This window comes from Pezoporus wallicus, unplaced genomic scaffold (genome assembly GCF_028554395.1).
Source record: "Pezoporus wallicus isolate ANWC-B61680 ecotype Strahan unplaced genomic scaffold, APGP_CSIRO_Pwel_v1 scaffold_13239, whole genome shotgun sequence".
In the NCBI taxonomy this organism is placed as follows: Eukaryota; Metazoa; Chordata; class Aves; order Psittaciformes; family Psittacidae; genus Pezoporus; species Pezoporus wallicus.
Window position 1 is genome coordinate 3,536,925 of NW_026642052.1, and position 22,559 is coordinate 3,559,483.

Consider the following 22,559-nt stretch of genomic DNA (forward strand, 5'->3'; position numbering starts at 1 on the left):
TCCCACCCCTCACAGTGCACTGATGGAGACCAAGTCAGTGGCAGTCCACTGCACCCCTGAACATAGGTCATATACAGTGATGTGGGAGCAGCCTGCAGGCTAGGGATGATAGCTAGCCTTCAAAATTCCTGTTACCCGCTGCAGTGCTAAGCATTTGAGTGCTAAACTGCAAGCAAATCTGCTGTGTTCTCTTGGCATTTGTGGAGCTGTAATCTGGCAAGTTTATTATTATTGAGTGAGATACAGTTATTTCTATAAAAAAATTCCTCAGCCAGGATGACTGTGCACAAGCTGTGTGTGTGCGTGGGGATGCATTTGCTGTGCTCTCAAAAAAGTGCCTTTACTGTGTGAGAACCTGCTGCTGCCCCCTCCTGCAGCACTGCTCTCCTTAAGCATACACTTTCTGTTTGGGGAGATGGCAGACGTTATTTGTCTTGAGAACTGTGTAATGCATTTTAGTAGCTCCTGTTCTATCAAGAAAGATACTGCCACCCTGTATCATGTATTTAAAATATATATATTATACCATGGAGTCATATTCTGTCTGAGTTGCTGCTAGCAATATTTGAGTAGCTTTTCACTCAAATTTGTGTTCTTTTGTTCTCTGCTTCCCAGGGTCTCTTCTCACACGCACTCTGTCCCTCTCTCCTTTAAAAGAGAATGAAGGTGTCTGCAAAGCTAAAACCAGGTCTGTAAGTTAGAACTAGAGGATAGCAGAGGTACTATGCACCCTGTTTTTGTGGTTTGATGAGTTCTTTTAAAGTGTAAATATTGAGAAATGGTTGCTTTGCTTTTCTAATTAAAGCACTCCTACGTCCTTCTGAGGGAAGAACACTATTTTCAATAAGCTGATTAGATTCTGGATTGATGCAGCGCACTCTTTAGTCTCCACTTTTTTCAGCAGGGGAATATTGGCCTTCTAGTAAAAATAAGAGTTGACAGTAGTAGAAATAAAGATTTTGACACCTAGCTCAGGTCTAAGTGCTTTCAATTGGAAGCTTTCTGTGCATTTTGATAAACATTGAACTCTAATTTGAGGTGAACCACTAGAAAAGCTGCCTAAGGGGTCTAGTGCCCTCTCTTCTAAAGCCATGGGGAAGAACAGTATGTAGAGGAAAAAGCATAAGCAATAAGAAAAGAAATTATATTACATGAAACTTGTGAATATGCAAAATTCACACCAAGTATCAATACTTAACTTAGGTTCTTTGCTGCATTGCCATTTTTCTCATCTGGTGATAATTACATTGTCAAGATAGAGATCTTTCCTCCTCTGAAGTGCTTGACATGCTCTAACTCAAGTATTTTACAGTAAAAATATTTTAAAATAGGTGTAATGTTGAGGTTGTTCGCTCCAAACCCCTCTTTGTACTCAATTAAACAAAGATTGTTAGAGCCAAATAGTTTTGCTAGAATTTCAACCTGGAATCTGAATGTTGCATAGTGGGATCCCACTATCCATTACTTCCATTCCATGTTCTAATTCTATGTTCAATAAAGTGGCTGAACAAATACATCAAGTTTATAAATGGTTGCTTGAGTTGGGCTCTTCAATACAGTACTTCGGGGCTTTTTCAATTATTATTGTAGACTTGGGGAAGCAAGCATGACCATACTGTTTGATTTGGCTACAGTAGTTACTGAAGAGGAAACAAGGATGTTTTGCTACTGTGACAGTGAAGTACATATACATTATACATGAAGTGCTGACCCATCAGTTTCTGGTATTCTCCTTTTATTTTCCTCTTGATGGGCTTACTCAGAAATAAACCCTTGATTGCATGAAAGTGAAAAACATTTTGTGTTTTATTTAGTTATGGGGCAACTTCTTTATTGTGCTGAGAAGTTCACAAATAATGGTATCCAAAATAAACCCCACTGGAAATCAAGATACAGATTTGTAGGCTGATGGGTTTAGAATAGTTTGAATTTCCAAATACCAAGTTTATGCGTTATCCTAAGAGATCCAAGAGGTAGGAAGGTGACTGAATCTTTGTTAGCTAACATAAGAGTTAAAGTAAGTTTAATCAGTATTTTTGGAGATAAAAAAGTAGAGTGAAATCTATTTTGGCCTCTTTTGGTTTGTTGTTGTTTGTTTTTTTTCATATATAAATTTGCATTTACTTTATAAGATATTGGTAACATTAAGCCTCAAACTGTGATGGTTTTGACAAAGACCAGTAACCACTTTATGTTAAAATATTCAGGATAGGCAACACCTTACCTATGTGTACAAGAAAGTTAGGCAGTGTTCCAATGCCAAAATTGTGTATGCACTGTAAAAGAGTATTTTAATATACATTAAACTGAAGAAAGAGAGCTCTTACCAGAATAAAACCCAGTCTTCATTTTTATGGAGCTGTTAAGCAGTGTTCTTAGATATCAATGATCAAATAAAGCCTGATTTTTCTTTAAACTGTTTTAGATTGGGCAGGGGTCCACCCTAATTGGAGATGTTAATACTAGATAAATAATAATTAAGAAGAACATAAAAGGAGGAAGGAATTCTCTGAGTGCTAGACTGGGGACCACACTGGCTCTGTGGGTATGTAATTAAACAATACATCAGGCACCTGTTCTTTGTAACCACTGTGGTTAAATGTGGCATAAAGTAAAGAATTTTAGGCTTTAAACAAAATAACTCATGTGGCCACCAGAATAACGATTTTGGAAATGTGGTAGCTGGGAATATCCTTCTTGTGCGTTTATGCTGCCTGTTAGGGAGAATGCAGTAAGGATTCTTTTATTAAAATCACACAAGAAATGGTTTTAGTGTCAATTGAAGAATAAAATTAGTATATAGGTAAATATGTGTAACTGTAAGTTTTCATCTTCTCTGGACTGTATAGAATCCCAATAGTAAATGGAGCCTTTCATGAACTCTCAACAGACTCATTTGTAAGAAAAGTTATGTGTGTCCCTAATCCAGAGTGCCAAGAGACAACTGCATTTCTAGGATCACTTGAGTGACTTTGTAGACACTAATATAGATGCAGCTTCTACAAGAGGAATTGAGTAGGTGATTCTGCTTCTGCTCAGGTCCAATATGGACACAACATTATTTCTTATAGAAATGATGACTTCTTCTAGTCATCATCTCTTCTAGAATGTCATAATTGAATAAAGTTTTTTCAGAGCAGGAACAGTTTTGTCTTTCTATGTTGTCTTTTGCAAATTGCAGTCTTTAACTACTGTAATTCAAATAATAGATAATAATTATAGCAGTAAGGCTATGTGAGCAGGGACTATAAGGACCTTAAGAGTGATTTGTTTTCAAGAAATAGGGAGAAATCTCAGCATCTTTTAGGAGACTAGGTCCAGATTTAGGGACCTCTGAAAACTATGACTAAGTTTGCAAAAGTGGGTCTTTCAAGACTTCAGTTTGGTTTTATTGCTTGCCAGAATATACTTTATGATTTTTGCCAGAAACAATTGCTTTTTAACTATTCTCATCACCTTATATTGACTCCAATCTTGGGAATTTGACTTTAAGCCAGTCAGAGAGAACTGGATGATGGAGCATATCTGATAGCCATAAGGAGCTATATCAGAGCTGGTTAAACAGTATTTTAGCATTGAATCACTCCCTGAGACCCTCCTGCTCAAATGTACATTGCAGCAAAAGCAAACAATACATAGCTAGTGTGTCAGATATCGGTGTCTTCAGGGCATGGGATAGTGCTGTGGAAATATTCCCTATCTAGCCATCCTTCAAAAATAAATAAATTGGAAGAGTTGAGCCTGGCTGTGAAAAGCTAATTACAGCTGAGGCCTTTGCATTCTTGGCAAAGACCAGTCTCTTCCTTTTGCTGCAGTTGCTTTTAAAGAAGTTAAATTAAGGTGATTTGAGCATAGCTATAGCCTTGGGATAATTACTGCATTGCAGATTTATTGTTTAATAAAAATATGAATTTGTTAATCAGAATGCATAATTCTGTTACTTATCACTCCTGTCCATACACAACCGGAATGAATAAGTATGTGATTATGTTATCCTTTTAATGGATTTCTTTATCTAACCCTCTGTCTCCTGTAATACATATGCCCCCAAATAGAGACCCATACCTATTATTTTGTTGCTGCAGAGGTAAGGAAAAACATAGCCTGAGTCATTAAAATACTCTTGGCTTTGAAAACTGTATAGTGTGTTGCAAAAAGGAGAAAGAAAATTGGTTGGAATTGCAGCAAATGATAAAGAATAGTGTGAAATCCTAAGCCTGTAAAAGCCATTTCAGAACTCTTTGGTAGTACATTAAAGGACACAACTGGGATTTCACTGTATTCATGTTTGTCGAGTGATCTAGGCAGCACAACTATAGAAGATGCTTAGGATTTTACAATAGGCACAAAGATGTCTTTTCACAGATCTCCACAGAGCCAGTTGCTTTCCAATTTAATTGGAACTGTAGCAAACAAGTTTCTATTTTGTACCAGCCATCCCCTTTAAAATATCATTATCTCAAGCTTTCTCAAGTTTATTGCTATCAAAGAGAAAAAGAGCACTTAGTAGAGCTGAAATTAATGTTAGTGTCACCAAGCCGATTTCCTTTTTCACCCTAGTGGTTTATTCCATTAGAATTTTCAGGTTTTATCCAGAATCTTAGGTCCTTGGCAAAGAGGGACTTGGGAACTATAGTAAGCAATATTAAATTACAGATAAAGGGTCACATCACAGAGCTGATACTCAGCTAAGTAGCTCTCATATTTTACTGTAATGTGTCTGCAGTCAATGAAGTTATTTCTGTGGAAATGGGCAACAGGATTCAGGATTTATTGTCTTACTAATTTTATTTCTTCAGTCAATGAGTTTTATTCAGTATGGTGTCAGTGTGGAAGCTTTTAAATTGCATGCTTGTTTCCCTCCGGATTAATTTCTCATTGAAGCATTTTAAAAATGAGCCAGGTGCAGGTGGTGTATCCAACTTGAAAAACATGTATTATGAATTTATTGAAAGTTAGACAAAAAAGCCATTTACACAGTTCTAGGTACAATTATACGAAAAGATAATGTATAAATAATTTAATCAGCTCTGCCAGAGGGGAGAATTCTCTTAAATGAGTCTAATTACTCTTGCTCCCATGTGAGTTTGGTCTTGAAATTAACCTTGCAAAGCACAATCTTTTGCAGAGAATTAGCATAAAAGATAAGAAAACATAACTTGCTTTGCTCATTAGCTAAAATCTTTTTGCTTAAAGGGTATTCCATACGAGAATGGAGATGTCAAAAAACACTCACATGGTCATCTCAGGTATTGTAAAGCCTGATCTGTTTGAGACTTTAAAACCTGAGAACGTGGAGGCTTTTTGGACTATCAAAGTAGGAAGGGCACTTCTTACTGCAGACATTTCTCTCTTTTCTGTTGTCATAATACACACTGACAAGGACTGCACTTTAGTAGTGTAATTCCATGTGAAATTGCAATAGTTAATTAAGGTCACTTTTAGGGCCTTCACAGTAAAAATGCTTTGTAAAAAAGGGCAATAGTAACTTGGCCATAACCAGTGTTCTAAAAGGACATCAAAGAAATAGGCAAAAAGATGTGAATATTGCACCCCTTTGCTTTGCAGAATTGTCTTGGTGTGTCAGAGTTTTGGAATCTGTATTTCTCTGCAGTGCCTAGAGATCAAACTAATGGGCTTTTTTGTAAATCCTTTCACATAAATTAAGCAACTAGATAAGAAGTCCTGCCAAAAGGATTTAATCAGGTGTCATAAATTTTAATGTAGATGATTTGGAAAACTTTTACTATGGAGTTTCTCCTGAAAATTGAATCTGTTCCTCATTTTCATTTCCATGTTGTTCACGTTCAGAGATTTTTTGACAGTGCAAGTTGCAGTCAGAAATGTGAGTATAAATTCTGAATGCAAGCCTTTATTAGTATTTTTCAAGTAGCTATTTTTCAGAAGTATCTGGGCAGGTTTGAATATACTTTTATTTGACTCTTTCCAAAACAAGCATGCCAGGAGGGGACAACATTATGCTGTAGAAGACACTTCTAATGAGCTAATTTCTGCAAAAAATCAGTCCTTTGTGACTTGAATTGTAACTTGAGTTAAAATATGGAATTATTCTACTCTGCTGGGGTACAAATACTGCTGTATTGGGGGTTTGCGAAAGGTATATGGAAGATTAAATTGCATCAGGAGTGAAAAATCCCCACCAAAATGCTCTAAAGAGCCTGTACCCTCCAGCTAGAAGTTCTGTGTCTGCCTTTTAACAGGCAGATCTTCCTCAGCTGTGTGGGATTTTAATAATTAGCAAGAAGAAAATTCTTGATGGTATTACCTGGTAGTGCAAATGTTATTCATGAAAAGAATGTTATCTCTTCTTTGTGGGAAACAATCCCTGGCTACTTTTAAGATAGATTTTAGGAAGTTATGTATGTTGTATTTCTCTGTACTGCCAGGGACTGGATTCAGCAGACCAAGTAGATCCCTCTCAGTTCTCTTTTAAGTACCTCACTGATTTCAGAAAAGCAGGTTTGTGGATGATGAGATGATATTGCTTTAGTTTATAATGTATCCTTGCTTTATTGTGTTGAAGTTGCACTCTTTCTGTGGAACCCTTGCTAGTATGTGATACATCGTGCCACTTACCATACTACATAGAATAGTACTGCCTAAGAGAAGCTGGGCTAGGTGAATTAATAAGTCTCTTCTATTAATAATTTATATGTACCTGAAGCTCTTCTGGTATTTATGTTCCAAATGTAACGTTAAGCATCCCTCAGTAGTTTGAGACAAACCATGATTAATTAATATGCAAATACATCAACTAAACATGACTTTGCAGCCTTTCAGTGACTGAGTAATGTACAGAAAAAAATGCAGATGTGCTTTTAGAAATTCAGGTCTTCCTCTGTTGACTCATCCACTTAATTTTGCTCTCAGCTGTGTATATGCAGATAATGATTTCTTTGCTCTTCAAAATTTGAATGTGCATATGGTTGTCACTAAAGCAGGCATGTGACTGTGTCTACAGATGAAATGCAGGCGTTCTGTTCTAAAAAAACAAGCCCAAAATTCCATTCTTAAATAAATTACAATTTTCCAGTAGCTAGTTCTACATTCATTTTTCTGTAAGTAAATTAACGGTTTCAATGTGTATGAACAGGCCTACCGAAGAGAAAGCTTCGACATTCAGAAAACGTGTACACAGGGCCCTTAGTGACATGGTTTAGTGGTGGATTTGGGAGTCCAGGTACAATGGTTGGATTTGATGATCTTAAAGGTCTTTTCCAACCTGGTTGATTCTATGATTGTAACTTGAATCATGTTAAATACTCTTTCTTAGCAGTGCTATTCTACAATTCTTTGCTTCCAACAATTGTTCAAATGTTGCAGGTACTCCATAGGCAGTTTCTTTTATGTATTAGATTTGTTTGTCTTCAACTTGCGTACAGCAAAGTCTGTGATATTTACTGAATGTATGGCAGTAAAAGTAATTTCCTATATTTGACTAAGTACATTTGAAATATGTTGATTCTCAAGTAATATTTGTGTAATGGAGACTTGGGGCTTTCTTGCTGCTTTCTGGTTTTATTCTACTGAGATAATAGGAATGCAAAGTAATTCTGATGTTACAAAGATCAGAGTGAGAGCGCTTAAATTCACAATGGGTCTTTAAGCTGGTCTGCATTCTAGGGAAAAACTCCGAAATATAAATGTAATAATAACAAGAGAACCTCTCAAAACCAACTAAACAAGTCAAAAACAGTGAATACGTGCTGGAGTACTATGAGTAAGGAGGGTAAAGACCACTATATCAGAATCCAGAACTATTGCTCTTGCTGGCCCTTAGACTTACCTTTGCCAAGTCTTTACCACTTCATGCTTCAGTTTCATTATCTCTAAAACATTGACACTGGTTCTGACTCTCTTGCTTTGAACTTTATGTATGGAAAATATTTCCTAATACTACTTCTAATCTATTGTCAAGTGTCTTCAATTGTGAATGAAACTTGAGATGGAAAGTCCAAAAGTTGCAGCTCTGATTCAGAAGTTTGGTATCTAAGTTCTGTCCCTTGATTCCTCTTCAGCCTTTGACAAACCTTGTTAGTCCCTTAGTGCTGAGGGACTCTGATTCTTATCAGTTGCCAGTTAAAAATGTGCTACCTTGGTTCCTAAACACAATTTAAGGGTATGAATGTTCATCTATGTGTTCCTCATGCTTTATTAAGTTTTATGGTGTTAGAAGGCAGAAACAGAGAGCTAAATTAGGCATGAATCTGACTGAAGCTTTAGATATTAAACTGTGAGGAAACACAGGCCATCATGTACTGACAGTGCAATTACACTGTGCATAATTGTGAGGCCATTGCCCAAGAAGCACAGCTCCAGCATGCAGACCTCCTTGTTATCTACACCCTATAAATCTGTATTACCAATAAGACAGGAGGTTGTACTGAGTATATCATTTTATCTCTGTGTGAGCTTGATCTCAGCGGTAGCTTAGTTTTTATACCTCTTGTTTACCTAAAATGGCCAAATTCTCTTTTGTGGCTAGTTCTAGCTGAGTAGCTATGTTGTAGCTGAGTAGCTAGAAAGCTACTAGCTGCTCTAGCTACTCTAGCTGAGTAGCTAGAAAGTTTATTGCTACTGCAGCCTCTTAAGCTATGACCATGTCTTTTTTCTCCCACTAACATCTCTTTTTCATCTAACTTAGGCTGCAATCTTCGAGTTAAGAAACCTCAGAAGTCCACAGAACTGTGTAAATGTCACTTAATCTCCTTGGGTGCTCTTGGTACTTGTTTTTTATATTACAAGCATTTACTTTGTGTTCGCACAGCATCTAATTGTCTATGACTTGGCCTTCCAAGTAGAGCTAGCGGGCCCCATAGCAGTTTTTACTTTTTCTGTAACTCATAATCCTGACATGAGTAAAAACACAGAAAAAAAAGCTGTCAGAAGCCTTTGAACTATCATAATGGCACCATCGAAACACCTTTGTTTTATTGCCAATCAAAATCAAGCCATTTAAATTGATACTTTTAGCAAATCACCAGCAGGGTGGGACTGTTGCTAGAGTTCCCAACTCCAGTGTGATGGCTGAAAAATGGCTGTTATAAAGTCCATGGAATTAAAAATAGAATTGGGCTGACATTGTTCTACTAAGTAATTTTCAGGTGTGGATCAATACCTTGCATTAACAAATAGTAGGCCCAAGGCAGCTTCAAGGAGCACACACTTTTCAGCAGTTTCTGCTTCTGTGGCTCAGAAGAGTCAAATGCTCTTGCATTGACTCTTATTGCAGACAATGTAATTGCAACTCTCTTGGGCTTTTAATGAAACCTCTATGTACATGCTTTTAGTGGAGCAGTGGGCGAATGTTGTTTGATAAAAATCATCGGCACTGTGGCTATTAGGAGTACTTAGAATATACATAGTGGGCCATCTTTCTGCCTAAGGTAAAACTCTGGGACTTGAACAAAAGGCCAAATCCATTAACCTATTGACAATCCATTCCAGAAACCCTTGGTTCTTGGACAACAGGTCTGAAAGACAAAGATTCGGAAGCCTGACCCTATCCAATGGTGTCCTTACTGTCATGACATGTAGAATTGTTGTTCAGCAGTGGAAACGGACAGTGTATCTTTTAGAAATGAGAAGAAAGGAGTTAACTGGATGGTTATTTAAAGGTTAAAGCTCGCTTCTTTCTTTCATAATAAGACTGATGTAATCACATCATGATGTTTCCAAGCATGCTGATTCTGTCTGTGCTCCGTGATGTACACAACATGGAAGAAAACTGTAGCCATTTGGAATTAATTCTGTCAGCTGGTGAATGGTATAGGAGTGATATAAACCCCATGTAGATGATATAGGAATGATATAACCACCATGTAGGAAGTGTAAAACTGGTAGGGCCTGATTTGCAACCATCAGAGTTCCTTCCTTGTAATGAAAATAGTGTGCACTAAATGACTAACAGAGGAAACCACTCAGAGAAATGCTTATATTAGAAGTATACACCCTCAGCGAGACCACAGTAATCAATTACCCTAAACTGAAGCCCTGGCAGCTACTATGAATCGCTATTGATTTCATCTACCCATCAGTGTATCTTTCTAGGGCTAGGCTGGAATGTAGCTATGAGATGTAGGCAAAATTAGGAGCTGGAACAAACCTCGCTGGAAAACACAGGCAGCCACTAGGTTTGGGGAATGTATGTTATGCTGGAGTTTGTTTTTTTGGAAGTGCTTAAAAACCCAAGTTCCACTCAGGGTAAAAATGACGTGTGAGATCAGCATACATTGAAATGAGAAAGGTGAGAATTTGGTGGGGTTTTTTTGTGAAGTTACTATGGAAAATGATATCTGGCCTTCTAAAGAAAGCCTCTTTCCTCCATTGCAGTTAAATAAAGGGAGGGCAATTTTTTTCTATACTCTTCATCTCACTATAAAAATTATTTCCTTCTTGCAGTGGACCAATGTATATAAATGTTTCCAAAATAGTGCTATAAGATGCAGTCCCTTACATGCTGTAGCTTGTGAATTGCAAGTTTGTTTTCTACAAAATTCACTTTCTTGTAGAATTCCTTGATTGTTTCAGAAAGACAAAGCAGCTATTTCTTTATGCATGCTGTTTGCTTCAAAGGGAATTCAATCTGTTTTGAGGAGACTGCTATGTTTCTATTATCATGGAAAGAAACTTATTCTGGAACCTTTTTTGCTCAGCAGGAACCGTATGCGTTTTCCACATTCTCATTATACACGTTTTGGCATGAGCATAAAGCAGGCATGATCATTTATATTCTAGCTGATCAAGAGGAGAAGTCTGATTAATGTGAATTTTGGATCAAGGTGAGGGTCATCTTTGTAACCTTCACTAAAAGGGACTTTATGGAGTGACTGCTCCCAGAGGGGGATGTTTCTGTTAGATCAGTGGCCCAGAGGCAGTGGAACAAATCTTCCTCCTGTCATCCTCATTTTACTATCAGCTCCACAGCAGCAGCACAAAATACTGCATTAGAACTAAACACACCACATAACTGAATCTTGTACTCAGATCTTATCCGTCACAACGCATATAATTGCAGGTTGTTAATCATGCCTTTCCTTACGCTCTTCCGTCCTTCCTCTCCCACTGATTTGCTTTCTCTTCCTGAGATCTCTCCCTGAAGCCTCCTTTCTCCTCTTGGTCAGATCCTGTCCTGCCTGTTCACTCCCCTACATTAGTTCTCTGTTCTTGAACAATTTTGGGAAAGCAACGTAGAAACTCTTAGTCAAACTAAGGCTTACATTGCCTTAGGGTATCTTAGTTGCCTTTCCCAGAATTAACTCCAGGTCTTCTATTCTAGTTTTACTAACCCAATTGCAAGAATATCACCTATAACCATTGTGGTCTCCAAGCATACTAGACCTTTCATTTCCATTTTGCTATGGAGAGCATCTAGAAAATCTGTAGGGCTCTTCATATCTTTATCCCGTTTTGCTGAGCCAAGCATAGGTGGGAGATCTGGTAAGTTAGATGGCAAACAGTTGGGTTAGGAGGGACAGACCTGTTCTATTTTTTGCAAGCAAGAAGATATTTTCTGTTCCTTGTTTTAATGTCAATGAATTAAAAGATTGCCAGTGCATTCCAGACCATCACTGGTAAGACGCCACATCAGCCTTCCCATAGAGCAAGTACCTACCAGGGATTGAAAAGCCTCATTCTTTGCAAGCATGCGTGGAAGTCAAAGGAGTCTGGAGATTTTTTCATTTTCTTAGAGGAAATTTCTACCCTGTTCAGGGACAGGAGCACCACCTTTTCGAGGACAGCATGATTATATCCTATTGCACTGCCAGTGGTGAGCTCTTTAGTGTTTCTTAGATAGCTTTGATCCTAGTTGTTCTGTCCGCACTCTGAAACTGAACCGTATGACACATGGAACCACAGGAGTCAGATGTGACTGGTATTTCAGATGTGAATGAACTGGGGGAGAGGGACAATGCCCCGCTCAAGGTATCCCGCCGTGAGATACGATTGCAAGGGTAGAGGATAGTGTAGGAGATGACTCTACAGGTTTGTGCCATTAGAATACTTTTTTCTTTAGCAATAGAATTTTCATTTAATCAGTTTCTGCCAGATTTCCTCTTCTTTGAGCTTTTTAAGTGCACCAAAGGGCCTGTTTCTGAAGCACACTGTCTGCTCCAATTTTTTTTTTTCATATTTTCATGCAATGTTATGCTTTAAAGGAAGGAAAAGACACAAAGGGAAGATGGAAAAATAGAAATGCAAAATGTCTCATGGGAGATGCTTGCCCTTACCATGTCATGCTAGTTTAAATACAGTTCCCACACATCACATGTCAAGCTGTACTTGATTGTTTTCAAATAGATGGCAAAAATCATGAGAGGAGGAAAATGTTCTTTTGTGTGACACGCTCTTCTTTTGATACATTGGGTTCTGTAGCTGTCAAAGCAAAGGCTGCTTTTCCATCTATTATTACAAATGCATTTGGGGTAAGTCTCTTCGGCAACTCTCTATTCCCTTGATTGTTTACTTCAATGCAAATGTTATTGTTTTAATTTTTCTAAATCTAAGGAACTGAGGAATTGCCCGTGGTACATTTTCCCTGTGATCCTTGGTAGGCAATGAGGTTCTTTCTCAGTGGAGATTTAGATCACATCTGGAACTGCAGTCTCTTTCAAGTACTTTCTGCTTTTCTGGCAGGAGAATGGAATATTTAATTTCATTATTCAGCACAGGGTTATTCATTTCATGCAATGAAGGGAAATTCATCAATATTGTCTTCAGCATCCAGAAAAATGGTACTTACCATGACTGTTTCACATACTCTATTTATATTTTATATCTTTCTCATCACTCAGCAATTATTCATCTCTGCTGAGAGGTGAAATTCTTGTATTGAGTTACTGTAATTTCTCTGAACTCCTGAAAGCAGTTCAGTTACTTGAAGGAGATTGCTTTTACTTAAAGTAGAACTGCCTTGAGACAGTTTCACCAAATACAGATAACTGGATAAAGGTTGTATTTTCCTGTTGATTTTCAAAAGTATTTAGCGATGCTTTATAAAAGTGGTAAATCAATGTTGCTACATCTTAACATTCACTCACTAATATTATTCATGATGGGCTCTTGGAGATGGATGCAAATGTGATAGTGCAAGTAAGAGGGAGTGCAGTTGGAATGCAACGTTAATTTATTCCCAGTTGTTATTAAATGTCACAAGATATTAATAATTTTGCTGATATTTTTCTTTTTAAACCACTTGGTATATGCAAAAGAATAAAATCAGTGTGATGTATATGTCTATGCAAATTCATCAAGATAATTATCTCTGAATCTTCTGTATTATGTTTAATTATCAATGTGGGGTCTTAGATCTGCATTTTGGGGAAAGATCAAAGTATAGGATGACAGACTGTACCCTGTTCCCACAGAAATCAATCAAAGATCTTCCATTTGGGAAGTGGGCACAGTGGGAACAGAAACAGGCTTAGTATCATGATACGTGATTTCTCTTGCCATCAGTAAAACAGATTTTCTCATTTATCTTATCCTCTGAGATGTTTAAATTTTGAATGTCAGATGATTTAAATTTTGTGTTTGGGGAATCCAGGCACTGAGACGATTTGTGTTTGGGGTACTGAACAGGGACTCAGTAGTTCTGGGTTTGTTCTGTCATGCATTTCCCATGTGATCTTATGCAAATCCTTTATTGCCTCTCGCACAGCCTCGTCAGTAAAATAGGATAATGTTACTCTTCTCCTTGTTCGAAGGATTTGTTAACATTTGGATGGCTTATCTACAGTACATTGCTGAGGGCCATATGAAAATCTACAATCTTATTTAAATGTACTGCTTCACATACATATCCTTCTTTCACTTCCTTCTTCTGCATCTTCTGCTTTCTTAGAGCCTCTCATGGGACTCTCATTTTTTCTTTATAAGAAATCTTCCACAGGCTGGCCTTCTCCTCCAAATATGTACTAATAGGGTTCTGTTTTTTAATCTTAAGGCAGGTAGTATGTGTGAGTGGATATGTAGGTGTTGGATGGGCATTTTGTCTGCTACACTTGATGCAGATAATTGGTCATCCAACTAACAGGTTTGTGCTTAGGAAACTAGATTTTTGATGTATTTTCTTCTGGGTATTTTCACTTAATTATTCAGGTGTACAATTCTCTGTCACAGAAATTCAGACTGATTTCAGTAGTGAGCATTCTTTCCATAAAAACCCAGGAATACCATTTCAGATACTTCTTTTGCAAGTATTCAAATAGCAGAAGCAATACTGTGCACTTTTTTTTTTTTTCTAAAGGAAATTGTATCAGTATATGTGTGTGTTTCTGGCTTCTGGGTTTACCGTATTTGCCTTTGCAAAAAATATATTTATTGTTTGAAGCTTTTAACTTACGCTATGTGTATTTTTTAGCTCAAGGTGCACGATCATACAAGCCAGTGAGCCTTTACTGGAGGGAGCAGATCTGAGCTGTACATTGTTCCCTACCCATCAGTATTATCTAGGATAGAGCAGTGATTTCAATAGCAGCTGCAGGAGATATAGCTATCTGCTCTCTGTTAGTTTTAATGAAGGTGAGTTCTGTATCCCCTGGAATACTGTTTCTTTGATGTCTTTGCATAGCATGGACAAATGTTGACCTAGTAATGGCATGTGCTGCAAAGCCATTGCTGAGTAGTGGCTCTTCGAGTTTGGTGTAAATGGGACAGGTATTGAAAACTAAAAACACCCTACTGCCAAAAAAATGAGTGTATATTTATCTAAAAGCATTAAATGTATGGACATTTACATGCTTCCTTCAAGAAGGCAGTAAGAGTCATTTACTAAGAGTGGTTTACCTGCAAACTGCATTTTCCTTAATAAAACTTCCATTCAGACATTGTAGATATAAAGCCAGCCAATATGGAGGACCTGACGGAAGTGATTACAGCCTCTGAGTTCCATCCCCATCACTGCAATCTCTTTGTCTACAGCAGCAGCAAAGGATCCCTGAGACTCTGTGACATGAGGGCATCGGCTCTCTGTGACAAACATTCCAAGCGTAAGTCCTTGCTTCATTGTGTCCCAGGTGTCATTAAAGTCTTACTATTCACTGACAGCATGTAGATGTTTGCATACCCAGCGTATTAACTTCTCGGTTGCAGGCACAGTTGAAAAGAAAACAGCAAAAGGAATAAACTTTTGTCATCTGTACAGATACCTATGAACTTGATAACAGTCATGTCTGTGACTGGTGTCTGTGGTGGTTCTTATTGCAGGAATCAGTGAAGAACCTACAACACTCCAGCAAAAGAAAAATGATTTGTAGCAGATGAAATATGCATGGAGGAGGAGTATTTAAGTAGATTAGCATACTGTTTTGAATACAAAACTCCTGTTCTGAATATGCATCAAGTAAATTCTGTCACTCAAACTGCCTTCAAAATATTGAAAACATTGTCAGGATTTAGAAATGTCAAGGTCCTTCCTAAAAATTTAGCTCATCATTCCCTATATGTGACGGAGCCACCAATTCATGACAGCTCATACCTGAGACCTACATAAGAACAAGGAAGCAAAATGTTAAAACGCGAGGCTGCCTTTGTTCTCAAAGTAAACGATGAAGGAAAATGTATCTTGCTATCAGCTTTTTGTAGACTAGGTGAGACAGAATATGGTTCTTCCTGGGCACTTTGCCTTCTGCAAGCAGCCTGTTTATTCCTGATCTTCTGAGAATGAAAATCAACAGACAATGGCATTGTGAGTTGTGGCTGGTTCCTACGAGGAGCTGAGAACCCAATGAATGAACTGTGGTGGCTCTGCTTGAGCTACCTTCAGGACTGGGACTTCCAGGACATTTCCATTGTGTCTTCAGTTTCTTTTGCAATGTTGAAACATTGGGAAGGAGATTCAGGAGAAATTCTCTATGCCAGAGGCACATAAGAAGCTTTATGTCATTCGGTTCCTCCTTGAACCTTTTGAGGTAGGCGGTTCTTCGTAGTAGAGGCAGGAGGGAAGGAAGAAAACATTTGAACATTTGAGACAAAAGTGGTGCACAGATTTAGCACAGAAGGTGTTTTTTTAACTGAAGTAGATGTAGTGAAGAGCCTATGACTAGGCGTTTTGGCTGCAAGGAGAAGTGCACATGTTCCACCTCTTGGGATGTGGTCTCTAATTATAGAAAATAACCTTTAAGGACAATCTTCTAAGCAAAGAAGTGTTTTACCTTTGTTAGCTGTACCCCCTTATACTTGTAGGGGGAATTCAATACCATGAAGTGAAATGCAAGCATGACACAATCTGGCACATTGCTATGAGTTATTCTGTCCTACTTAATTGTTTTGTTCCATAATACTTCCATTTTTTTTTCCTGCTAATAAGGCCTCTGTGCCCCTGTAATTCAGTGCCAAATGCCAATCATAACTTACTAAAACTATACAGTAGCCCTGGATGAACGAAGGACTTTTATGCCAGAAGGAAGTGCAAGGTCTAATGGTCATTGATTAAACCCCATTTTCCAGACCTATGAGTTAGAAAATAGCCATTTAATGTAGCATTGCTGCACTGAACTCAAGTCAAGCTCATGGAGAACCTGAATGTGTGCAATACAAAATTGATACAGCAATAGTAGAACTTCCAGAGCGTTAAAATAGGCCCGTGTACTGCTGATTGGAGTGGTTTGATTACAGTACTCAGAGGCAAGCAAAACTAATTATATAAAGCCCATTGCAACCTAAAAAGGACATATCATAAAAAACAGCCCACAAAATCAAATATTTTCTTAATTGTCTTTCTGTACCTTCTCTGTACATCTGATTTCTCTTTACAGTAGCTTTACACATGGTGTATATGCATGATCAGTACCCTGTTCTCCTAGCTCAGCTCACCTTTCAACCTTTCATCGACTTCATTTCTTAACCAAAACAGTCATGACTATAGTCACTGTAAACCCTCATGTTCTGCTATGCATCTCTACTTTTTTAATTCAGTCTAATATCACTCTTCTAGAATCATAGAATAGAATCATAGAATAGTTAGGGTTGGAAAGGACCTTAAGATCATTCAGTTCCAACCCCCCTGCTGTGGGCAGGGACACCTCACACTAAACCATGTCACCCAAGACTGCATCCAGCCTGGCCTTGAACACCGCCAGGGATGGAGCATTCACAACTTCCCTGGGCAACCCATTCCAGTGCCTCACCACCCTAACAGGAAAGAACTTCTTCCTTATATCCAATCTAAACTTCCCCTGTTTAAGTTTGAACCCGTTACCCCTTGTCCTATCACTACAGTCTCTAATGAAGAGTCCCTCCCCAGCATCCCTATAGGCCCCCTTCAGATACTGGAAAGCTGCTATGAGGTCTCCACGCAGCCTTCTCTTCTCCAGGCTGAACAGCCCCAACTTTCTCAGCCTGTCTTCATACAGGAGGTGCTCCAGTCCCCTGATCATCCTCGTGGCCCTCCTCTGGACTTGTTCCAACAGTTCCATGTCCTTTTTATGTTGAGGACACCAGAGCTGCACACAATGCTCCAGGTGAGGTCTCACAAGAGCAGAGTAGAGGGGCAGGATCACCTCCTTCGACCTGCTGGTCACGCTCCTTTTGATGCATCCCAGGATACGGTTGGCTTTCTGGGCTGCAAGTGCACACTGAAGCCGACCCATGTTCATTTTCTCATCAACCAACACCCCCAAGTCCTTCTCCACAGGGCTGCTCTGAATCTCTTCTCTGCCCAACCTTTAGCTGTGCCTGGGATTGTTCCGATCCTGGTGTAGGACCTTGCACTTGGTAACAGTATCTGAATTTCAGATACTGTTCTGAGAGTGTAATGGATATACATATTTTTAGGGATAAAAGAGCCAATGTAAAACTTGTTAAAAATATGTGGACCCTGAGCATATGTTTTTGAACTTTTGGGCTGATTCCTTTTTCAGCCCCTTTGTTGTCCAAATCTCTCATAGCTGGGCTAAACACAGTTGCAGCTTTTGGGGAAAGCGCCATCTGTACAAGACTAGAGATTGCCATGAATAATTACTGTGCCATACTGTATAAATAAATTACATACTAATATCTGTAGTGTAAACCACTGGCACAGGATGTTAATAAATTATGGTGTTCTTGAAGATTTCTGGTTTGCTAAGCTCAATGGCAAAATCTCTCTGTTCAGCATTAGTAACCACAACGCTACAAGGTTTCCCTTTACAAATCTTTCATGGCTCTGACATGGAAGAGACAAGAGACTTCTTCCATATCTTCTCATTCTTTGTGCCTATGCTGAGATTTATTAGCAAGCTGCCAGTTTGTGTGATGAGATGTAATAGAGACCACTGTACCTTAGAAAAATAATCTCAGACCACAAAATTTATACATAAGGCATTGAAAGAATATCAACAGCTGAGCTTTAAATGGTCACTGAGATACTGATAAGGTGTGATAAAATGTGTTGTTTTTCTAATAGACTACCTGTAACTGTTTCTTATAACACCTCTTTAATGGATCATGCAGTGCTGGGAGAGCAATCAGGAGCAAAACATATGTGGCCATTACAAATGGATATCTAGGAAAGCCCAATCTATAACCATTGGGGAGATACATACATAATATAGAGATACATACATAATATACTTACAAGTAGTGGGAGAGAATTCCATCAAAATATTCTGGAAAGGTGAGGAAGAAGAGATTAATGCCCCTGCTTATTTAGGGTATTACAGGGATAGGAATAAAGAAGGTGTTCTTCCAGTCCGTAGAGTTATAGGTAAAGATTTAAAACAGATATGAAAGCCACACTCAAGCAGCAAGAAATAGGGAATGAATTTAAATAATATGGAAGCTTTCTTCTTAATAAGTGTATGTGGCAAAACTAGCAAGTCACCTTTGAGGTGTTATTCAGGCAACATGCATGGCAATGCGGTGTAGAAAAAGGCGGTGTATGGGAAATCTATGACAGCAGTGAAACAAGGGAAGCTAGCAGCTGCATGAAGTATCATTGTTAGAGCAGTTAGCAGGGAACATCCAAAACATAAAAGAATGACCCCCCCACCCCAAATTCTATAAATTCTCATGCAAGAGATTCAGGTGACAAGGAAGACAAGGACAAAGATACTGTTTGTAGTAAAAGTGTTCTAAAAAATACTTACAGCAGTATGAAATACAACAAATACTTGCTAATTTGATTTTGATCTTTTCTTGTTAATATTATATTCAGAGCTCTTTATAAATGTGCTTGAAGATAATATTCTTTCAAACAGCTTGCAAACTAAATACATACATATAGCTATTACAGCAAATCATCTAACACAGCAGTCAGCTAAGAAAAGCTGAGCTTGCGCATATCAGATATAAAGGAAGAGCTTTTTCAGTAGTTCATCAGAATTACTAAATCCAGTCTTAAGTGATAAACAGAAACTGCATAGTTACGCAACATGGAAATTTAAGTTGTTTGAGTATAACTACTATTGATATTTGTGTAATAGCGTTAATATCTTAAAGTCCTTGCATGCTTCAGAAGTTGTAATCTATTTAAATGCTGTTATGTTGCTTTAAGGGTTTTTGCATGTTCATTTCTTAATATGTATTTGTAGACTAAACCCATATTTCTAATTATCCATTACCCATGTGAAAAATTTATGACAAAATACTCCAAGGAAGAAGGAGTTTCAAGCTGATTGCTCTGTGTGCTGTGGTTGTCTTTAAAAACCAGACTTTGGGATTACATAGTGCAGTTAAGCTCTGTCACCATTAGTTCAGGCTTTCCATCTTCCATACAGACTTCACAAGCTTCTGACAGCTGGATCTGTAACAAGAGCCATTTAGAGCCGCCCTCCCTTTGACCAAAGAAGCATTTGTAGATGACACTCAATCCTAACAGCCACCTTTTCTGGACGCTTACTGAAAGGGGCAAAGCATCTCAGCTGGTGCCTTCCCAATACCATGGGGTGGATAACGAATATCTTACAAGCATAAAATGGTCTTCAGAGCAATGCAAAGCGAATTTGAGGTTTAGTTTGTGACCCAAAGGTGGTGGTGATGTCTTTTTTTCCTTGAGAGTCCTTTTCCACATTGGCATTTGAAATCTAGGCATGAAAGAAATACCAGCCTTCTCCAAGGATAAATGCCACTGTCCTGTTAGTCTGCCGTGTAGCACAAGTTGGTTATCCAATGGTTTGTGGTTTCTTTTTTGAGATTACCTTTGATTTTAATCTTAAGAATTCAGAACTGTGGCAGCAGCCAAAACAGAAATCAAGGATAATGTCCTTGGAACATTTTGAATTTTAAAATTTAAATTGATTATATTTGCGAGTCATATAAAGGAGGTTGGGATTTCAGAGACAAGGCAGCTTTCAGACCTCTGACTGAATATGGATTATCTTTCTTTTGCAGCAGAGAACAACCAGATGCACAAAAAAAGCCTGTGACAGAATATCCCTGCTGGATTTGCTAATTGATATTGGCCTTTCCAAATGAATGATGCTTATTGTCTCTGGAAAAGAGACATCTTGTTTTTCTTCCATGTGAGCCTTACATCCAAAATACGCTTTTTATTTGTGCATCTGGTCTCATGTCAGGTTATCATCTGAGAGGGAGACAGCCACTGTTCTCCCTTTGTGCATTGAGAGGCCACTGTCAAAGTGATGTCCACTTCAGGCAAAATCTGCAAGGTTTCATGTGACAGGAGTGAAACTTATCTGAGCCTCTGTAATGATTTTTCACTGTGCTTTAGTAAAGTCTTGTTCTCTTTATCCTAATTCTGGGTTTATTTTATAAGCTTGCATTACAAAGGCAGATATTCATTGCTGATTTTATATCCCCAGTGAAAAAATGTGCCTGTATCCTGATAATTTTGTAATTATGACTGTCACTAAAGATCTGTTACTACAATTTCACACATGCTAAACTAGACCCTGGAAGGGATTCTCCCTTGTGCAGGAATCCCATTGAAATTTGGTATAAGATTGGCTTTAGCATGAGCTCCAAAGCTTCCATTCTGCTCTGTTTGGATGAATAAAGACATTTAAAACATGACTGATGAAAATTCAGAGTGTTTCTACAGAAATGCAATCATGTCTATATAATGTTTCCTTCAGTTGTGCAAGATATGTTAAAATTAAATCAAAGGAAGAAAAAAGCCTACCCTGATTTACCTACTTCCAGCTATCAAATAGTAAAAGGAAAGAGAAAAGCCTGAAGTGATGGTAAATGATTTATGATTGAAGAGGTGTTTCATTAACCCCTCTCCACCAGCCACACAGAGATAAAGCAAATAATTGCTGTAAGATTGCTTTAATTATTCAGTCTATTAAAATTCCTGTCTTGTTTGCTTAATATTTTAATAGTGACAAATACCATTTTTCAGCATCTCATAAAGCCAACATTATTCTTTCAAAATCCTATTTCATAGGGGGAAACCCCCCCAGTTGTCACTAACCTTGTGTATGGAGATCGGAAAGGCTTACGCATGAATTTGGCTTTAGAGGAGTAGTAGTGTTATGTCCCATTAACTCCATAGGATTGCTCACAACATGTGGCATTAAACACACACATAAGTCTTTGTGAGACTGAGGTTTAAAGAGGCTTGATCTTCTAGATTAGCTTTGCATTTTTATCACTTCCTTGCTCTCTTTAGCACCATCTCTCTCTATTAACAAACTCACTGGTAAAGTTACATTAATATAAGCTACTCTGTAGTGAAGCTCGCCCCCAGTGATCTTCAGCTATTGATCTGGCTGTGCCTTCCAGCACTAATGCACCATCCCTTGTGGTTTGTGACAAGCTGCAGCAACTCGCTGCAGATGGCAAAACAGATTCTTAACTATTGATTTGAGGCCTCACTTTTAAAAGCCATACCCTCCAGAGGTATTGATGAGAAGCCTGGTTTTAATATTGGGTCACTGGATAAAGGAATGCTATATAGGAGGTGGAATTTCAGCCTTGTCATGTGGCGGTAGCTTCAGAAACTTGCTCTCACTCAAAGGAGGAAAATGGCGTCTAAGTGGCCAGAACCTGAATTATATAAAACCAAATGGAAAACTGAAATATAAAAACATTCTGCTTTTTCAGTTTAAAACACGGTCAGCAACCACAGACTATGCTAATATAAAAAGTTAAATGATTGTGGTTAGATATTTATACTGAAGTATAAAAAAAACCTGTATTTTAGATTGCTTATGAAGGTGGACTTAAAAATTCCCACATGTGTATATAACCATATTAAGCAGAGTAGACCATGAAGGCAAGATTGTCATGTTTGCAGAACATCCTGATTTTGGAAGAGAATTTCTGAAGGAGGTGAATGTATGAGTGGATTGCCTTAATGCCAAACAATAAATCATTCAGAGGTAGTGAAATACTGAGTAAGTAATATTGGTAAATCAAACTGTTATCATAAACCATGAAGCTTTAAAAGGTATAAAGAGACTATGAATTTAAAAAGGAGCTTTGCAGTTGGTTTTGATTCACTTAGAATCTGCTCAGGTACTCTTTTGTATGATATCTTCTTTTTTTTAATTAACAATGCAAAATAATTACTATACCTGTGTGGACCAGAGGTGCTTCTAGCCCAGTATTCTGGCTCTGATGGGCGATAGAGACATCAACAGCAAATGTTTGAC

At 38.1% G+C, this 22,559-nt stretch overlaps 1 protein-coding gene across 7 annotated transcripts in view; it reads left to right on the top strand.

Annotated features, from left to right (window-relative positions):
• Nucleotides 1-22,559, top strand: part of PPP2R2C (protein phosphatase 2 regulatory subunit Bgamma) — a 203,425-nt gene that overhangs the window by 157,239 nt on the left and 23,627 nt on the right. For all 7 annotated transcript variants that reach the window (XM_057426565.1, XM_057426571.1, XM_057426566.1 and 4 more), the window contains one exon: nt 14,847-15,011. In XM_057426565.1, the coding sequence (XP_057282548.1) occupies nt 14,847-15,011 (165 nt within the window). The remainder of the gene's footprint in view (nt 1-14,846; nt 15,012-22,559) is intronic.